This window comes from Colletotrichum spaethianum, assembly GCF_022836535.1.
Source record: "Colletotrichum spaethianum MAFF 239500 DNA, contig50, whole genome shotgun sequence".
NCBI classification, from domain to species: domain Eukaryota; kingdom Fungi; phylum Ascomycota; class Sordariomycetes; order Glomerellales; family Glomerellaceae; genus Colletotrichum; species Colletotrichum spaethianum.
This window is the reverse complement of record NW_026054820.1, coordinates 101,357-121,096: the sequence shown is the minus strand read 5'-3', so window position 1 is coordinate 121,096 and position 19,740 is coordinate 101,357. Positions and strand designations below refer to the sequence as shown.

Here is a 19,740-nt window from a genome sequence, read left to right as displayed (position 1 = left end):
AACATATGAGACCAGCTCAGCGAGCTCTCACAAACAGCTCACTGAATGGTCGGAGGGGGCGTCGGCGCCTTCTTCGGCCTGGGCGGCTTCACTTCTGGCGGCGGTGCCGTGGCAGCTTTTGGAGCTTCGGGCTCCGGCGTAGACTTGACCGGTTCCAGAGCAGGCATCGGCGGTGCCGCCTTTGGCGCTTCAGGTTCCAGCGTGATCTTTGGCTGTTCAAGAGCGACCTTGGGTGCTTCAGGCTCTGGTGCCGCCTTTGGCGGCTCCGGGGTAGGATCCTGAGCAGGCTTTGCTGGTGGCTCGATCTTCTTCAAATCCTCGTCCCACAACTCCTTAACCACGCTCCAGTACCTCGACGGGTTCAGCTTCGCATGCGCGACATGCTGGCTTCCGTCAAATCTCTCGGCCCTGACCTGGAAGCCGACCTCCTTGGACTCCTTCGCGTGCCTTTCGACGTCGGACCAGTGAATCATCTCGTCCTCTTTGCTATACAGATATGCCCGCCGCCTCTCGCTTGCCAGCAGCGCCTTCTGTCGCAAGGCAGCCCACATCTTTCCAAAGAAGCCGACCCTCCCAAACGGGACGTGGAACAGCCAGAACCAGCCGATGAAGACATGCGCCAGCGGCGCAAGGATCCTCGGCATCGAGGCCGAGATGGCGCGGTAGCTTCGCATCCAATGGAACCCTCCAGGACAGGAGTCGTAAAGGGTGACATGCGGCGGCAGCGCCAACCGGTCCGCACGGTCCGCGTCGGCGTACATCTCCAGGAACTTTGCAAAGTTGGTGGCGCCGCCGTTGGAGAAGACGTGGAGCAGCAGCTGGGGCCGCGCCTCGGAGGCTAGGGTGGAGTCGGCCAGGGTCCGGATGATGGGCACAGCTGGCTTGATCTGGCGCTTGGAGATGCGGGTGGAGAGGGTGTGGACAAAGGGGCACTTGACGAGGAGGATGCTGGCGGACGGGTAGAGGGCCATGTAGCGCGACGTGTATTTTGCAATGTGGACGTCCTGGGCCGACATCCAGCTGAAGATGGCGATGAGCTTGGGTGAGTTCGGGTCCGGCACCGCCGAGGGCGGGTCGTAGAGGAACGTTGTCGGGGAGAGCTCTTGCATGGCGGGCAGGGGTCCGGCTGCGCCGACGGGTTGGTTTGATGCCATTGTGACTTTTTGCTTTAGTCTGCAGAGGAAACTCTCACGTTGTGACGAGGGAAACTTTCTGGCGACTGTCACTAGAGGGTTGCAGTGCCGATATCTTGGGAGGAGGGAGGGAGAGAAAGGGTGAGTGAGGTCGAGTATAAAGTAGTGGGAACCGATGAGATGGACGGGTCACCTAGGGGAGCTTAGGCCGTGCATCTTCAGCCTTATTTTCGGGTCTTGTCGTCATCAAGTCAAGGTTAGCTGGGTTACCCTTTCGGGAAGTGCCTCGGCTTTTATCCCTGATGCACGGTGCGCCGATGTCTCAACCGCATCCTGAAGGATTTCCGTTGGGTTCTTGATCATTTGTCGTTTTATCAGTAGAGCTGACTGTTCTCAGTGTTGACCCCGGAGAGACGTGGGAAGAACGAAGCCAGCGGGCCGGCGGTGGGATTACGGCTCCGATTCTTGGCGGCCAACCAGACGCGGATTTCTGGGGCGGGGTTCGAAGACGCTGGCGTCCTGTTTGTGCAGCTCTTGTGGATTGAAACAAAGTCATTGGTTTCTTATACTGACGAGAGGTCCAAGTTGACGATATCTCCCACTCTTTGCAAGATACATAGAACGAAGTGCACAGGTAACTGTGGCGACAGCCGTAACTCCCAGGGTACCTCACGTACCGGAGGAGGGACTCGTCAACCAAGGTAACCCCTCGTCACGGTCATTCGGTTGAGGAGAAGTGCCATTGGTGGCAGCGGCAGCGGGTTGCAAGACTGGCTACCTAAGCACAACATAGGGAACACATGCGGATAACGCGTCATCTCGTATCTCGCAGGAAACAGATAGATCTGGCAGGCATGATCGAGCGGGTTCTTGAGTGCACGCATGACAGGCTTGCGTAGCCAGACCTACTGAGAATAACTCAACGACGAGTGCCCATCTTTCGCCAAGGACAGTAAGCAGACTTGAGAAGTATGTTGTATGGTAGGTTGCTTGAACTTGACAGAACGGTAGTTGTTCCGCCTAGAGAAACTAAGGTTTGTTGCAAGGAAGACCCTGTCGACACTACTGGGTCTTTAGGTGTTTGCTAGACGAAAGGTCGGCTTCCTGGTGGCCGTGTCTTGTGCTACCCGTACCTGAGATGACATGGGACGACGGCTGCAGGCGTCCGTCGATGGGAGTTGGTGCAGATCGAAATCCAGACCAGGCTTTTGAACGGCTCGATAAGCCTATAGCGTTTCAAATACAGATCGTTTTGTGATTGGTTCAGTATGGCAGCTGTCAGCTTGGAAACGCCGTGCAATTGTCTGACGGATACAGCGACTCTATGATATTCCATCCCAGACGCTTCTTATTACGGCGTTGAGATTGATGATAATCACCTTCCAAGCAAGAGTGCTCGGCAAAGATTACAGAGTTCGACTTCAGGTCCTCGATCTCGGAAAAGAGCTGTCGACATCAACAGTACAAATACGATGCTGGTTTGGTGGTGGTTGTAAGTAAGGGAAATGTCACCTCATTATTGGTAGCCTGGGCCCAATCTAGTATGAATCATTTGGGGACGGAGAACGCGACAGGGAAAAGCCGTCCAAGACAAACCAAAAACCACTTGTTCCTCGTAACATGCGACCGCCGGATGAGCGGGTATCAAGGCGGGAGAAGGCTAAACGGACCGAAAGACTCGTTTACGCTGTCAAGGCGAAGAGCGATCCCTGACCACAGTCTCAATTCCTTATGACGAGGACGAGGGTGAACCAGCTCCTGCCTTCGAGGCTGTCTATGCAAAGACGGACACACTCTTGTTGTGTGGTCCGCAGACTAGTTAGCTAGGTAGTCTTGCCGATGACACTGAAGCGACGACCCGGACAAACGAGGCAGGCGGCAGCTTTCCTCTGACGGAAACTGCCCCCTTTTAGCTCCTGCCCAGGTACGATGAGGAAGCCAGCACACTCTTTCCTGGTGTCACGTCTTTTCTCGGAGGGTAGTAACGTACCAGGGTCCGGCCAGACGGCAACCCGCTGCTCCTTCCTTTCGGCATTATGCATCTCAAACGAACATCGCCTCTTCTTCGGCTCTTCATCATCTCACTCGTTCCGACCTCTCTCCAATTTTCTCTTCAACATCTCCCATTCATTCCCTTCGTTTCGTTTCTTAATCCAAGACAGAAGCCGTGTCTCGTCTCTCTCGTTCTCTCTCGTTCTCTCTCTTCTCCATCGACCATTCCCTTCCGACTACACTCGTTCTATTGCCCCTTCCACCTCGCAACATGAAGGTCACCAGCGTTGTTTCCTACCTGCTGGGAACCGGCCTACTTTCGGCCAGCGTCACCTTGGCCAAGGACAGACACCGCGTCGGCGTTGAGATCAAGAGCCCCCTTAAGGGTGTCAACTTCCAGCGCATCAAGGCTTTCCGTGAGGTTGCCCCTGACGAGGTCTCTGACCACCTTCAGGCTCTTAAGCCCTTCCGCAGCAAGATAGCTGGACACAACGCTGCCACCGCCCTGGGAGCGGCTCAGCCCCGTGGTCTCTCATCCGCTTACCAGAACATCACGGCTCTTTCCCCGTATGGAACCCAGTACGCCGTCGAGGTCATCTGGGACGGCAAGCCCGTCAACATGATCTTCGATACCGGCAGTAGCGACACCTGGGCCACCAGTTCCAATTTTACTTGCACCAACATGGTCGGCACTGCCGTCTACTCTCAAGAGGCTTGTGGCTTTGGCCCAAACAAGATTGACGGCTTCAAGTACGGTCCTATCGAGGACATCCACTTCTCCTTGGGCTACGGCTCTGGCGAGCAAGTGTCTGGCCCCATGGGTTTCAGCGACATCGAAGTGGCTGGGATTACCGTCCAACAGCAACAAGTCGGTCTCGCTAATAAGACGTACTGGCTGGGCAATAACTTTACCAACGGCATCCTTGGACTGGCCTATCCCTCCATCACCAGCGCTTTCACTGGCGACATGGACGAGAATCGTCCTGCCTTTCAAGTCCCGTACTCTCCCTTCTTCACGAGCATGGTCCAGCAAGGATTGGCTGCGGATTCCTTCAGCGTCTCTCTTGTCCGCAACTCCAGCGGAATCATTGGATGGGGTGGCCGCACCGGTCTGCCGATAGACGGTCCCACAGCGTACACCGACCTCATCATTGTAAGTTTTCCATGCATTTTTGCTTGCCTGGCACCAGCTGAAGAGTGAAAAGACAACCATCAACCCGGATCGACCTGAAGGCAGCTGGCAGTACTCGTACTACACCGTCCTCGTCGATGGCATCCGCTGGGGATCAACCTCGGACACAAGAAAGTACCCCTACATCGTCGACACCGGCACTACGCTCATGTACGTGCCTCCACCTATTGCCGAGGCCATTGCCCGGTCTTTCTCCCCGAGCGCCGTCTACCTCTTCCAATACGGCGGGTATTTTGCTCCCTGCGATGCCATTGCTCCCAAGATTGCAGTTGTTATCGAGGGCGCGAGCTTCTTCATTAACCCGGTGGACCTCATTTACCCCGGTCTTAGAGACCCTCTCACGGACTATTGTCAGATCGGTATCACCACCGGCGGCACAGGGCCATATGTTCTCGGCACTGTCTTCTTACACAATGTCGAAGCCTACTTCGATATCGGCGCTGGCCAGATGCGTTTCTATGGCCGAGAAACATTTGGCGCAACTCCCCAGCTGCCTGAGAAGTAGATGCTCGGCGATCTATTCATTGCCTACACGGGACTCATTCCCAATATGCAAGATACTGATGTTAAGATGATGCAGTTGATATGTTTGTGGCCAGGCGGTATGGGGGTGGATTTGCTGAGAATTGCTCGTGGGTCATGGTGGCCGGAAAACAACTTGTTTTACCAGACAGAGAGGGGTTTTTACCTGTGAGATAGGGTTCAGTCTAATGAATGTCACTTGCCTCATACTCTTGTTGACAACTAAACCTGTCTACTCAGCCTGAGTAATGGGGTTTCACCACGCTTCTATGCACCGCTTGAGTCCAGGCCTCCTCAAGCCAGATGAAGTGGTATTAGAGACAGTGGGAGTTTTAGCGTGAGTGTCATTGCCACAGTGGACAGCGCTGAAACCACTGCTTCGGTCGGGACTTATCGGAGTGGCGATGGGGCCTTATCGCACTTTGGCTGCCAGTTAGGTCCTTATCGATAGCGGCTGGCTGTGAACTCACTGACGGCTCAATCGTTTCTGCCACTTCATTCAATAGTTCGCGATCCAAGCCCTTCACACCCTTCTCTCTTACCAACTCACCTCAAAGCAGCGACCTGACCGACAAGGAAACAACCTTACCTCTTCATCCCTACACTCGTGCTTTCTTCTCCGGTCTTTCAGCATTGTCTCCTCGTTCTCACGACCGCCTCAAGCTGCCCCCGGTGTGCTGCGGTTATTCGGCAGTCACTGTACCGATCCCCCCCTCCGATATCCCCCGTGCTCGCAACGCCTCAGGAAAAAGGAATAAGCGGGATTTCCTTAACCTGGATCGAGTCTACAAAGTCATTCCCAGCGACACGAACTTTAGTTCCCGATTCAAACGCATCCGTTATGGGCATCGGAGTAATCCCGGCAGGTGCCGAGGACGCGAAGCGCCAGCCTCGGCGACAGCATACCTGGAGCTTCAGTAAGGTACGGACAATTGAGTCTTCTTTTTTTCCATCTGACCGAGAGAGAGTCTCGAGGTTCTTGATCATCGTGATTTATGCGTCTGCCAGCCAGCCTGCGTCGCAGCGCAGTACTTTGCAGCAGCCACTTGGCTCGCTAGCATCGTGGGCTATCGTCAAGTGACATTTTTCCCTCCGTTTCGCCCCAGTCAGTTCGGTGTTTTGGTGGTCTCAGGCGGTGTGAATAATCACGCAGGGGTGTTGGTCAGTACCACACCCTGGGCCTTGATACGATCTGGCAATCGTGCCGATTTGCTGGTTCCGAGTCCCAGACGGCTGGACTTGCTGGTTCGGAACTGGGTCTGGAGGGTTGGCGAGCCAAAAGGCCCTGGCTGTCGTGAGGGTTTCCTAGCAAGTGCAGCGGTGAATTCCATGTTCGAGGTCAGGAGACTTTTTCGGGTGACCTTTTCCCCTGACAGCCTCCGTGGGGGTCAGCTGCTAGCGACCGTTTATGGCCTTGTCAATGGAGCCTCGAGAGTCTGTCTGGGAGACAATGTGAGTTGCGGTTTTGAGATGGTTCCGGTTTTTTGCAAAAGACAAGAAAAAGGTGCAGTGTGGACCTGAAGGCATTGTCTCGTGGGCGGTGGTCAAATTGCCCGATTTCGTACGTTGGAGGATACCAACAGCCGGAAATGGCCTGAGTGAAGATGGACATTGGCTGGGAGCGAAAACGAATGGCACAGTTGTCAGAATAGAGGAAAGGGCTGCAGGCTCCCGACTTATGTGATTGAGAAAGAGTGTTGGCGTCTTGACTGGAATTTTGTTACATTCCTCGCGCGGTTCATCAGTTTTCGGTTGCGTCGTCATCAGGAAAGGTAGTTCACCAATTCCGATGTTTGCTGTGACGGGTCCGGCTAAGGCTGGCAAGTCAAATTGGAGTATTCGGCGTGGCCTGATGTCCACCTCGGTTGTTCTCGGTGAGAACCAGCCAGCTTGGAGGTGGGCACCAGAGCAAAGCTGACTGGCAAGCTCTGCAAAGAAGGATGCGAGATGTCCCGTTGATGCGGGGATGGACGTGGTGTTGGAGCTGAACCTCTAGCCCAGGCCAACCGAACCTCTCTGGCTGGGCCAGGCCCGACCAGGGGCCGGGGAAAGGCGGGCACAGGACACGAAAATGAGGGGCATCGAATGGGGGGGATTGGAGTTGGGATGGGGTCATGGAGGGGCGGGCAGACCTGACCACGGTCAAGAAGCCGAGAGAGGGCGGCCTCTGCCATTCCGCGCAATGCCATGCTAGGCCCTGCATGCATGCGGTCATCGTTCACGAGCCGTCTAGGTACTGGGAAAGCTGTGGTGGTTGTGTGCCGCGGACCGGCGGACGGGAAGTCAAGAGTGACAAGATGACTTTTCTGGCATCCATGATCCAACGCACTCGAACTGGACGGCGTGTCCCGGAATAGGCCAACCGCCATGCCAATTGCTTCGCCAGTGGTGATCCAATGCAAGTGTTCTTCCTGGGATTCCTGATCGCAACGAGGTCGTGTGCAACCAGGGCTTTGCAGGCTGCGACGATGTGAGCTGGTGCGCATAAGTCTTGTCAGTCTGCCTAGCAGTGGATTGGATATCTGGGCTAGGCAATCGAATGGGATGGACGAGATGAGCTAGTCGCTTGCTCTTGTTTCTCATTGTCGTTTCGCCGTTGCAGCTGCTCTTGGTCCTGAGTGTGTTCAGGACCGCCGAGTCCAGCTTAGCCATCATCACCTTTTACCTGCACTCGGCCCTTTGCTGGCGGCCAAGTTAACTCCAAGCTTTTCTGTTTTGTTCCTTGGGATATTCTCTCGGCGCCCTCTCTTCCCCCCTCCCCCTGTTACATACGTTTTACGTACCTTTCTCGCAATCCCTTTCACACTTTCGCATACTCGTGCACGCCGCTCACCCACTCATTGCTCTATTCCCTCCACCCTCACCTTGACCTTACCCAACGTCAGGTCACTTCTCTTCTCCTCACTACATCATCCCCCAAACCTGTGCTACCACCGAAGCACCTGCGTCTTCTTACACCTACACATTCACATACCAAACACATGCACATGCAAACAGAACTTCTTTACCAACCGTATTGAAACCTACCCGTACCCCATTTACTTCAGCCCCTGCTAGTAGCTCTTTCACAGGGTCTGCCTGAGCCCTGTCTTAACTAGTGGTTCCGCGGCAGAGAGTGCATCCACCCCGGCTCCAAGTCACCGCAGCCGCCCCGAAATTCACACCCGAGAGGACCCGCCTTTTTGGGCATAGAGCTACTGCCACAGCTGGGAGCATCACGCGAGCTGCCTTCCACTACGATCTCCCCTGCCTTGACACTCAATTGGGCCTTCCTTCCATGAGCACGCTTGTTCTACTCCTCTTCCCTTCTGTCTCGGCGTTACAACTTCTACTCAAGACACCAACAATAAGCCAATTGTCAAGATGCCAGCCAAGACTAACGGTGTGGGCGTTCAGGTGGAGGATACCAAGATATGCGTCGTCATGGTTGGCCTGCCCGCTCGGGGCAAGAGCTTCATCGCCCAGAAAGGTGAGTGATTCAGGCTTCATTTCCAACCTGACATGTGGACCCCGCGTCTTTCGCAGGGCCCTCGACGCGTCGAAACATCGACTGTCCAATGCTGACTCGTCTGTTTAGCGCAACGGTATCTGGGTTGGCTCTCCATCAAAGCCAAAACCTTCAACGTCGGCAGCTACCGTCGCAAAGAAGACGCCCACCCCTCGGCGGACTTCTTCGACTTTCACAACACCGAGGGTGAGCGCAGACGTCGCGCCGCGGCTGAGAAGGCCATTGAGGATATGCTCGCCTGGTTCCGCCAGGGCGGTGTCATTGGCATTCTGGATGCCACTAACTCTACCAAGGAGCGCCGCAAGTGGGTTCTTGACATCTGCACCAAGGAGGGCATTGAGGTCCTCTTTGTCGAGAGCAAGTGCGACGACGAGAGCCTCATCATGGCCAACATTCGTGACGTCAAGACCACTTCGCCCGACTACCAAGGCCAGGACCCTGAGGAGGCTGCGCTTGACTTCCGCAACCGCATCCGCAACTATGAAAAGGTGTACAAGACGCTCGATGAGGATGGCGACGAGAACGAGTACACCTACCTCAAGATCATGGACGTCGGCAAGCAGGTCATCATCAACCGCATTCAGGACTACCTCCAGAGTCGCGTTGTTTACTACCTCATGAATCTTCACATCCGGCCCCGCTCCATTTGGCTATCGAGAGTGAGCACTTGTTGTATCTTCATGGCTGAGCCTTTGCTAACCTGGTACAGCACGGAGAGTCCATGTACAACCTGGATGGCCGCATTGGCGGCGACACCACGCTCTCTGCTCGCGGCGAGCAGTACGCCCGAAAGCTTCCCGAGCTTGTCCGCAAGTCAGTTGGTGTAAGTGGTTCCATTGTCTGAATTCAGTTCGTTGTCCGCTGACCAAACCATAGGACGACCGTCCCCTAACTGTCTGGACTTCGACACTCAGGCGAACCATCGCTACTGCTCGCTTCCTCCCCTCCGATTACAACCAGCTGCAGTGGAAGGCGCTCGATGAGCTTGACTCTGGCGTCTGCGACGGCCTCACTTACCAGGAAATCAAGGACCAATTCCCGGAGGACTTTGCCGCTCGTGACGACGACAAGTACAACTACCGCTACCGCGGCGGCGAGTCGTACCGTGACGTAGTTATCCGTCTGGAGCCCATCATCATGGAGCTCGAGCGTAGTGAGGACATCCTCATTGTCACTCACCAAGCCGTGCTGCGCTGCATCTACGCTTACTTCATGAACAAGAGCCAAGCTGACAGCCCCTGGATGAACGTACCCCTGCATACGCTCATCAAGCTCACCCCGCGTGCCTACGGAACCGAGGAGGTGCGCTACGAGGCCAACATTCCGGCAGTCAGCACCTGGCGCGGCAAGGGTTCCACTGCCAAGCACGAGAACCCTACAACGGAGTGTATGTAAATGTTCTAGATGGGATGGGTGATTGATGAGGAATGTTCTGCTGAAGAATGAAACAGGAACCTGAGGAAACGCGGGACGTGGCGTATCGGTCACCAAATTGGAAACCACCAGTCAGAGGTTGACTGGGGTTCCGCGGAGGATTTCCTTTTCTCTTGACGACGACAATGTTTCCAGCTCCACTTTTCGGCATATTCATCCCGGTTTACGACGGCGGCGTTCAGGACGACAGACAAAATGTTGATAAGCACAGGGACTACGGCGGCAAAACGCGGAGGGTGGTGGCATATTAAGGCGGGCGTGTCCAACAACCATTCTCGATGTAACTGCAAACTTGCTTTTTTGGGTCGACGCCGCAGACATTCGCCTTAGAGTTATGTGGTCCCGTTGCGATATCGACCCGGCTTTGCATTACTTTGCTCTTGCTCAGAACCCTACGATAACTCTAGGACGAACGAAGGTTCGAACTCACACCAAATTGGGAACTAGGGGACAAAAATGCATCCACGGTTCAGACGGTAGTAAGGACAGACGCCGGAATAGAGGTTCGGGATGTGCCGAGTACCGTTCTGGCACGATGGAGGGACTTTCTTCTTTTCTACTTTTTTCTTTGACACTATCGAGTTTCTTTGCTCTCTGTGGAGTGTACCCTAGGTGCCAATGATTTTTCGACCGTTGCATGCCTGGAATCAGGTGGGTCGTGCCAATATAAAGCCTACGTTGACGTTTACTATGCTGCCTTCTTCTGACCCCTCTGGATATCCCTCCTCCTTCTGGCGTACCTCATTGGTTTTGTCCATCAGGAGGAGCCTCGGACCAGAGACCGCCACTTTACGCTTCAGTACGCTCGACAGCAGGAGAAAAGACGTCTCCTTTTTGACGGCCCTGAGGCCGAGAGACTCGGCCAACGCTCCCGTTCGCAGAGGATTTCTGCGGGCTGTTCTGGGAGCGTAATGGTCCCCAGGCTGTGGCAGGCCCCACGGATTGGAGCTGCCATTGCCCAGAGTGACTCAAGCCATAGGGTTTATAGAACCTTGGTGATAGGTTCGATGGACCAAGGCCATCGCTAGTAAGTCAACCACGCTTCCAGCGTGGCCAAAGCCGCAAGGTTTTGACGTCCTTGGTGAAAGGCTCGTTGAACTGAATCTATCACTAGTACGTTGGTCGCATCTTGGTGGCAAGTTCATGGTAGCCATCGTTGTCCAGCGTGACTCAAGCCGCAAGGTTTTCACGAGCTTGATGGTAGATTCAATAAAGCAAGACCACCGCCTGTACATCAGTCACGCTCGTGACTTAAGCCGCAAGGGTTCCAAGACCTTGGTAATAGCTTGAATGAAGCCATCACTGGAGGCTACAGCTGAAGTGAGAGAATCATTTCACGTCAGTTCCTTTCCTGGTTTCTAAGCGGATCAAGGTACCTTGAGCCAGCCCAATTAACCTCTTCAAATCAAAGCCAGCCCAAACTAGATTGTCCAAGAAAGTCAAGGTCTGGACATGCGTGTAGACCAACCTAGACATCTATAAGTGTGAAGGCCTCGCTGCCCTCAAGCATTCCCATGGAAGCATTCGGTACGTACTTCTGCCCCGCACAATAGTCCACTCGGCACGGATCATTCACATCCGCTATCGCTCAGCTCCAGATTTTTTTTCCCCGATAAGAAAATTTCCTGGCGAGGGTCGACCGCCGCTCTCATGGATTCGTGCAGGTTCCCTCGTCTGGCTGTACTGTACAGGTCTCACAACTCCAACCCATTGTAAAACCACAACAGCCACAATGGATTCCACCACAATCAAGAAGAGAAAGTCCCGCGACTCCAATGGCGTAAAGGTCTCGAGCAAGAAGCGAGCCGAGCCCCCCGCCGCCGCCCCCGCGCAAAAGTCGAAGAAGGTGAAGCGCAGCAAGGAGCCCGAGCCCGAGCCGGAATCCGACGAGGAGGAGGTTGAGGCGGGCAGCGAAGAGGAGGAGGAAGAGGACGTCGCAGACAACTTCAAGGAAACCGAGAACCAAGAAGATGACGAGGCCGACGGCTCAGACCTCGACGAGGACGTCAAGGCGCCCGCGAAGAAGGCAGACGAGGGCGACGGCACCGACATCCCCAACCGCGACAACCTCACCCTCCCGCCCGTCGCCGGCGCCGAGGCGCACGACTTTGCCCAGCTCAACCTCTCGGAGAAGACGATGAAGGCGATAAAGGAGATGGGCTTCACCAAGATGACCGAGATCCAGAGGAGGGGAATCCCGCCCCTGCTGAGCGGCAAGGACGTGCTCGGCGCGGCCAAGACGGGTTCCGGCAAGACACTCGCTTTCCTGATCCCCGCCGTCGAAATGCTCCACGCCCTGCGCTTCAAGCCCAGAAACGGCACTGGTGTTATTGTCGTCTCGCCCACGCGCGAGCTGGCGCTGCAGATTTTCGGCGTCGCCCGCGAGCTCATGGCGCACCATTCGCAGACGTACGGCATCGTCATTGGCGGTGCCAACCGCCGCGCCGAGGCCGACAAGCTGCAAAAGGGCGTGAACCTACTGATCGCTACGCCCGGCCGCCTGCTGGATCACCTGCAGAACACGCCGTTCGTGTTCAAGAACCTCAAGTCCCTCATCATCGACGAGGCGGACCGGATATTGGAGATTGGTTTCGAAGACGAGATGCGCCAGATTGTCAAGATCCTGCCCAAGAACGACCGCCAGACGATGCTCTTCTCCGCCACCCAGACGACAAAGGTCGAGGACCTCGCGCGCATCTCGCTGCGACCCGGACCCCTGTACGTCAACGTCGACGAGGAGAAGCAGCACAGCACGGTTGAGAACCTGGAGCAGGGATACGTCATCTGCGACGCCGACAAGCGGTTCCTGCTGCTCTTCTCCTTCCTGAAGCGGAACCTGAAGAAGAAGGTCATTGTCTTCTTCAGCAGTTGTAACTCGGTCAAGTACCACGCTGAGCTGCTCAACTACATCGACCTGCCGGTGCTGGACCTGCACGGCAAGCAGAAGCAACAGAAGCGGACGAATACGTTTTTCGAGTTTTGCAACGCCAAGCAGGGCACCCTCATCTGCACCGACGTTGCGGCCCGTGGTTTAGATGTAAGTATTTACCGCCTTGAAGGAGAACGCCTAAGAAAAGTGACTAACAACCGCAGATCCCCGCAGTAGACTGGATCGTCCAGGTCGACCCCCCCGATGACCCGCGCGACTACATCCACCGCGTCGGCCGAACCGCCCGCGGCGCCAACAGCAAGGGCCGGTCCCTCATGTTCCTGCAGCCGAGCGAGGTCGGGTTCCTGACGCACCTCAAGGAGGCGCGCGTGCCCGTCGTCGAGTTCGACTTCCCCGCCAACAAGATTGCCAACATCCAGTCGCTGCTCGAGAAGCTCATCAACCAGAACTACTACCTCAACAAGAGCGCCAAGGACGGCTACCGCAGCTACCTGCACGCGTACGCCAGCCACTCGCTGCGCACCGTGTTCGACATCAACAAGCTGGACCTGGCCAAGGTCGCCAAGAGCTTTGGCTTCTCGACACCGCCGAGGGTCGACATCACCGTCGGCGCGAGCATGAGCAGGGACAAGAAGACGCAGGGCAGGAGGGCGTACGGCAGCCAGCCTAGACAGCAGCAGGGCACCGGTGGGTTCTACAAGAAGCGGTAAATTATACCTAGGCCAGGATGGGGGGGCTGCAGAAGAGACGATGAAAGGGAGAAGACACAAATGGCTTGGCTTGGTCCTGTGAGAATAGATTTGGTCAGCACGGCGTCGCGTCATCAAAAATGATAGTCAAAAGGGTAATTGGGACTGATTTTTTTTCCTTCACACGAGATTTTGGTCTCATCTTTTTATGAGATGTGAGTGTGAACAAAGAATCCGTTGCCATCGCGGTGAAAAGCAGAGCGGTCCTTGTCGGGCAGACGCAAGGAACAAGTTTTTCAAGCCTATATATGCATAAAGGCTATAGGCTTTTACATCGTCTTCCAATCATGCGCCTCTGTCGTCGTGCTCATTGTGTCCGTGTTTCATGCCAGTCTCCTGCCACGATCTTCCGGTATCATGGGAGGGAGGCCAATGAACCATATTTCTGAACGTTATTCTATTTGGGAGACGGCACCGCGGTGTGTGGATTTCGAGTCAATACCGACTGCATCTGCACTCACCTTTCGCATCTGCTCGTCATGGTTCGGGCTCCTGCCTATTTCTGCTTCACCTTTGCATTGCCAGTTTGGCAGCAGCTCAACCGGCAATGGGGCTTCGGCAACACCTTGCCAAAGGTTTTTGGCTGTCAACATTTGCAGTTTGACTGCTTTGCCTTGCTTCTTTCCTTTTGCGTTCAAGACTGACAAAGAGACAATCTCTATTGTGAATAATGAGCCGCTCGTCACATACAGGTTCACTTTTCTCACTATCAGACGAGCAAACGATCAGCTCACTTGCCTTTTCCGACAACACTTCCAGCGAGGAGATTCAGACGCATCACCGCATCAGCCTACCACCTAGGCTTTCCTTATCCCCTACCTAATTCGTTTTCACTTCCGGAGTGAAAGCAAAGACAACCGCCACAATGTGCACCTACATCTACACCCTGCACAAGGACTGCATGCACAAGCAGTATCAAAACATCTTCAAATGCGCCTCAGCTCGGGGCAGTATGCCGAACCTGCCCTCCCACGGCCTCACCCTCGATAGAACCCTTCACCTGCCCGACGTCCCACCGTGGGAGGTCCCGGACCCAATGTGCAACGAGAGAGCCAAGATAGCGACGAGGCCTGTGAATGGTCGGTGCCGGGCGTGTATGGGGAGAGAGAGGGAGCTGAAGGCTTTGGAAAGGGGTGAGTTTTGCTCTGATGCGGCGGCGGTGGCGTCGACAGGCTTCGGCTGTCTAGAAGGTGGATGGATTTCAGGACTGAAACTCATGATGGTGGCAATCTAGGCGCTCAACAGGCTCCAGAGGGTACAAACACAGCGGCAGGTGTCAGGACGAGCATTCTTGGATTGGAGCAGCTTGTCGCCGCGTCGAAGCCGTTGGACATGGGCAAGTGAGAGGAAAACTCTCACGGATACTTGCTGGAATGTCGTCAAAAACACATGATACCCGCTGCAGGATACAGCAAACATTACAGACGACAGGAAACGGACCGGTGGAGGAGGGAGTTTACGGCGTTGGATATCCGGTCCGCAAGATGCAAGATGACGGATGCGAATGCGACACCGACACGGACGCGTGGGGCAGACGGTCAGCGACCAGACAAATGACATCGGCTAATCAACGAGAGCGCAGAGTTGTGCAGGCAAAGCGCAAAGACTGTGGGGGAAAGAGCACCGAGGGGGAGGGGAGGGGGATCGGCGGTCCATGCTTTTTGGGGGTTTGGTTGGTTGGATGAGGTTCGCACGACCTCGATTGGCGGCCTGCGGGATTCAACCCCAGCCACTGGGATTTTGCAACCTTCCAGAAGTTCCTGGCAAGACATATTTTTTTTGGTGGTGGTGGTGGTGCTCTTAGCTCCCAGCACCAGTCCGAGGAAGACGAGATTCTTCAGAGAGAGGGTCCAGCCTGCAGTTCTCGTAATTCAGACGCATGACACCTTGGAGCGCTAGTGAATTGGGCCATGTGCCACTTTGAACCGTCTGGCGTCTGGCGTCTGTCAGACGGGAGGGGTCCTGGTCTAGAGTCAAGGACTGCGTAATTACACCAGGCGCATGGAGAAATGGAAATGCATACCCGGGATTCAGACTTTCAGTGTTCGTCCCGTTTGAGTTGATGCCAGTGATACGTGAGGAAGAGGCCTCTTCCAATAGGCCGGGTGTGGGTTCCCCGAAGAGACGATGGACGATGCCAATGAACTCAATTAGCCTCGAAGCAGGACAATCTCTCATCAAAACACCTCTGCACTACACACACCTCTAGAGCTACACACCTCTGCGGACTGTCTAGGCAAGAAGTGGAAGTAGATCCATGATACCCTGCGTGCCTGCCATGCCTGTTTTGACACCCTGCCCGCCTTATCCACCTCGTGGCCCTGTCCAGCAACCTACACCTACCTTACCCTACCCCGACCTCAGGTGGCAGTGATGGATCCCAGGATCCATCCTTCCAACGCATTGGATTGCGCCAGCTCCAACACCAACAGGAACAGGTGCAGGCGACGACACCCTTTAGCCTCGCTGACCCCATCTTCCCGCCCCGTCTGGTGTGTCTGGCCCGTCCAATCCACCCCATACACTACATACATCATCATACCTTGACCAGTGCTCCCTCGCCCTCTCTCCATCTCCGTGCCCCATACCACGGACCTTTAGCCCGACCACAGCCACCACACACCAGTTCTTCCAAGCATCACCGACCGGCGCGCGCCTCTCAGAATACAATTGCTTTTCCATTCTTCTGTTCCTGCCTTAGCATTGCATCTCGCCATTCTTATTGCATTGTTTCACTCTCGCATGCGTAATCTATAATCGAGCCCCCGCGCTACCGCTCGAAATGGCTAAGAAGGCGCGCCAGAGGATCAGCTATGGTGAGTCTGTTCCGTGCCGCCCTCGTTGGTGGTCGTGTGCTGCTGCTGCTGCTGCGCTCCCCGTCGCATGTTGGCTGAGGCCGACGACGCAACCCCGCACGTCCACCCGGTCGAGCTACACGAACCTCAGCTTCCATCGAAAGACTCGGACCCTGCCTGCAGTGTTCCTTGAAAGCCCTCGGTATCCAGTTGCTAACCGTCCTGTGCCGCAGTCCTCGAGCTTCCCGCTGGGTCCCAAGGCGGCGGCCACAGGCTAGGCGTCAATGGCCTCGCCGTCGACAAGGATAACGCCATCCTGTAAGGTCCCCGAGACATACACGAGATCCCGAGCCCGCTGCCGCTCTCCCCCGCGCGCCCACCGTCGCTAACATGCCCTGCCTGCACACAGATATTCGGGAGCCCGCGATGGCTACATTTGCGCATGGGACCTCAACCTCAACCTCCAGGGCGGCGGCAGCGCGCCCCCCGCCGACCCGAAGACCAAGACCACCTTCCGCTCCCAGACCCAGGCGCACATGGCCTGGATCAACGACATTGTCCTCGCCAACAACAACTCGGCCGTCGTCACGGCCTCGAACGACCTGACTGTCAAGGTCTGGCGCCCACATTCCGAGACGAACGACATCGCCGCGACGATCGGAGAGCACGCCGACTACGTCAAGTGTGTTGCGACCCCGCCTGGCGGCTCCGTCAACTGGGTCGCTTCCGGTGGCTTCGACCGCAAGATATACCTGTGGGACCTGAATGGAGGGGGCAAGACTCTCGAGATTGACACCCAGGGAGACGAAATTGCTGAGAAAGGCTCCGTCTATGCCCTGAGCGTCGGCCACAACATCATGGCCAACGGCGGCCCCGAGTCCGTCGTGCGCCTATGGGACCCCCGTTCCGGCAAGAGGGTCACCAAGTTCGTCGGTCACACGGACAACGTGCGAGGCGTCCTGCTCAACGAGGCGGGCGACAAGGTCCTGACCGCCAGCTCTGACCACACCATCAAGCTCTGGAGTGTCACGGCTGGTCGTTGCATGTACACGTTCACCATGCACGAGGACAGCGTCTGGTCGCTCTTCTCGGACGACCCCGAGCTGGGCACCTTTTACAGCAGTGACCGATCTGGTTTCGTGGTCAAGACGGACGTGCGAGGAAGCCAGGAAGACATGGACGAGGGACTCTCAGTTGCCGTCGCCCACGAGTCTCACTCTATCAGCAAGGTCGTGGCCGCCGGCGACTACATTTGGACGGCGACCAACACCTCGTCCATCAACCGTTGGTCCAACGTAGACACGGGGCCTAATCTACAGCTTCCCGAGGCTTTCCAGCGCCAGCGCGCAGCGTCCACGGCTTCGAGACCTAGGCAGCCGTCGAACCCGCCACCCGCAAACTCTCCAAAGAAGGAGATCTCTCCCAGGTCCATCTTGAGAATCTCCAACACAGCAGCATTCCCCGTCCAGACTAACCCTGGTCCGGAATCACCCCCTGCTACTGGGAACCACATCCCTCAAGGAACTGAGCCTATCAACCAGAACCCCGAGGAGACGATTGAGGGCCAGTTTGGTCTGGTCAAGCACAGGCTTTTGAACGATAGGAGGAGAGTCTTGACGCTAGACACGGCCGGCGATGTCCTCATGTGGGATCTCATCAAGGTATGTCGGTTTGTGTAAGTGACTGCAAAAGCAGCAGCTGACAACTGCAGTGTCAACCAATTCAAAAGTTTGCCAAGAGGCATCTCGAGGATGTTGAGCCAGAAGTCAACACCGTTGAGGCAGTAGCCCCATGGTGCTCCATCGATATCAGTTCTGGAAGTCTGACCGTCGTCCTCGAGCCGTTCAACTGCTTCGACGCAGAAATGTATGCAGACGACCTGGAGTTGGAGGAGCCGGTAGAGTTCCGGGAAGACCAGAGGAGTACGATTCACACACTACTCATTTGAAGCACTCACTAAAACGATCCTAGTCAACCTTGGGAAATGGGTTCTTCGCTATCTTTTTGCTGGCCTGATCGACGAAGAAATCAAGAGAGACGAGGCATATCGTCTGTCGCTCAACGAGTCCGTAGAACGGAGACTGGCTGCAAGCCGTGCGAACCCCCCGTCATCAATAACCATCCCTGAAGGCGGCTCTTGGGAAGAGAACTCGGGAACGACCCCGCGCGCCAACGGTTCCCACCACCCTATGACGCCCGGTATGGCCATCGGACTGGCGACCCCAGGCCCGTCTGGCAAGCTTCACGATGTGCCCGAAGGAGTGGCGACGCCATCTAGTCCGCTCGATAACAAGTCATCTCAGTTCAGCCGGCCTTCGAGTGAGAAGGAGGATTATTTCACCAGTGCCATCGGGCCCATTGAGGGTGCTTCGAAACCCACGGCTGCGCCGGCGACGCCTGCCGAGCAGACAACTGCCGCTGACTCCAAGGCCAACGCCGACACAGGCAAAGACAAGGATAAGGAAAAAGAGAAAGACAAGGATGCCACAAATGGAAAGTCACCTAGCACGCCATTCGGCAAAAAGTTCCGCATGAACATGGGCATGTCTTTTGGCAGTAAGAAGATTGGGAGATCTGCTTCGACGACCGCTCCGGAGAAGCCTGCTGTGGTGGACGAGAAGGCTGAGGAGTCCGAGGCGTCGTCGACACACGAGAAGGAGGTTGATGACAGTTTCCTGGGCGCCATCCAGAAGATTCGCAACGACTACGACAAGTCATTGACTGAGAACCCCGACAAGCTTATCGAGACAAAGGTCACCCCAAGCTTGGCAAACGATACGCCGGTGCTCAAGCTGCCGCCCGGTACAAAGGTCGTTCTCCAGGAGGAGACGACTGGTGGCAGCGCCAACATCTACCAAGGCACGGTGGAGACTGTTGGAAAGGGCGCAGACATTATCGAACAGCGTGGCCCTATGTGGTTGGGCGAGGTTCTGCTCCAGAACCAGATTCCTTTCAAGGAACCCGTCAAGGTCTCCTTCGTGCTCCAGCCGTGGCAGAACAGCTTGCCCGACATTGCAACAACAGACGGCAACAGCCGTCTCAACGCTAACAGGATGTTGCGCGTCAAGAAGATCCTGGCCTACGTTGCTGAGCGAATCGACCCTCAGCCCGAAAACCCGGAGCCGGATGCGCTCCTACCTCACGAGTACTTGGAATTGTACTGCAACGAACAGGTGAGTTGGCTCAATTTGCGCCTCGCGGGCTCTGTACTGACTTGAATAGCTGCTTCCAATCACCATGACACTTGCGACCCTGCGAGCCCACATTTGGAAGGGCGGCAACGACGTCCAACTTCACTACAAGGCGAACGGCCGCAAGGAGATTCCAAACCCGCCGCCTAAGCCTCCGGCTGCGGAATCTGAGACGGCGCCCTCGCAAGGCACCGCGACGCCTCCCCAAGCGACAGTATAGTCTCGACTGTCTAGTTGGTTGCGGCGACTAAGGTCACGTGTGCGAGCGCGACGTTCTCAGGCGGGCAGATTCAACGTCATTGGTGTGGTCAACATGACAGACCAACAAAAGTAC

At 55.8% G+C, this 19,740-nt stretch overlaps 6 protein-coding genes across 6 annotated transcripts; 5 read left to right on the top strand and 1 right to left on the bottom strand.

Annotated features, from left to right (window-relative positions):
* Positions 1 to 38: 38 nt before the first annotated feature.
* Positions 39 to 1,154, bottom strand: ColSpa_11768 (transport and Golgi organization protein 2; the record flags this gene model as incomplete). The annotated part of the gene is made up of 1 exon (XM_049277980.1): positions 39 to 1,154. One exon carries the CDS (start codon positions 1,152 to 1,154, stop codon positions 39 to 41), a length of 1,116 nt encoding a protein of 371 aa, XP_049133937.1.
* A 2,242-nt stretch (positions 1,155 to 3,396) lies between these two features.
* Positions 3,397 to 4,822, top strand: ColSpa_11767 (putative aspartic-type endopeptidase opsB; the record flags this gene model as incomplete). Its single annotated transcript, XM_049277979.1, has 2 exons — positions 3,397 to 4,278; positions 4,316 to 4,822. The coding sequence occupies 2 exons, from the start codon at positions 3,397 to 3,399 to the stop codon at positions 4,820 to 4,822; spliced, it is 1,389 nt and encodes a 462-aa protein (XP_049133936.1).
* A 3,380-nt stretch (positions 4,823 to 8,202) lies between these two features.
* On the top strand, positions 8,203 to 9,742 carry ColSpa_11766 (fructose-2,6-bisphosphatase; the record flags this gene model as incomplete). The annotated part of the gene is made up of 4 exons (XM_049277978.1): positions 8,203 to 8,308; positions 8,417 to 9,006; positions 9,057 to 9,170; positions 9,224 to 9,742. The coding sequence occupies 4 exons, from the start codon at positions 8,203 to 8,205 to the stop codon at positions 9,740 to 9,742; spliced, it is 1,329 nt and encodes a 442-aa protein (XP_049133935.1).
* A 1,771-nt stretch (positions 9,743 to 11,513) lies between these two features.
* ColSpa_11765 (ATP-dependent RNA helicase HAS1) lies at positions 11,514 to 13,381 on the top strand (the record flags this gene model as incomplete). The annotated part of the gene is made up of 2 exons (XM_049277977.1): positions 11,514 to 12,818; positions 12,875 to 13,381. The coding sequence occupies 2 exons, from the start codon at positions 11,514 to 11,516 to the stop codon at positions 13,379 to 13,381; spliced, it is 1,812 nt and encodes a 603-aa protein (XP_049133934.1).
* A 904-nt stretch (positions 13,382 to 14,285) lies between these two features.
* On the top strand, positions 14,286 to 14,764 carry ColSpa_11764 (uncharacterized protein; the record flags this gene model as incomplete). The annotated part of the gene is made up of 2 exons (XM_049277976.1): positions 14,286 to 14,553; positions 14,673 to 14,764. 2 exons carry the CDS (start codon positions 14,286 to 14,288, stop codon positions 14,762 to 14,764), a joined length of 360 nt encoding a protein of 119 aa, XP_049133933.1.
* Positions 14,765 to 16,202: 1,438 nt separating this feature from the next.
* On the top strand, positions 16,203 to 19,626 carry ColSpa_11763 (UBX domain-containing protein 1; the record flags this gene model as incomplete). The annotated part of the gene is made up of 6 exons (XM_049277975.1): positions 16,203 to 16,236; positions 16,449 to 16,533; positions 16,625 to 17,876; positions 17,927 to 18,137; positions 18,187 to 19,388; positions 19,438 to 19,626. 6 exons carry the CDS (start codon positions 16,203 to 16,205, stop codon positions 19,624 to 19,626), a joined length of 2,973 nt encoding a protein of 990 aa, XP_049133932.1.
* Between the last annotated feature and the right edge of the window lie 114 nt (positions 19,627 to 19,740).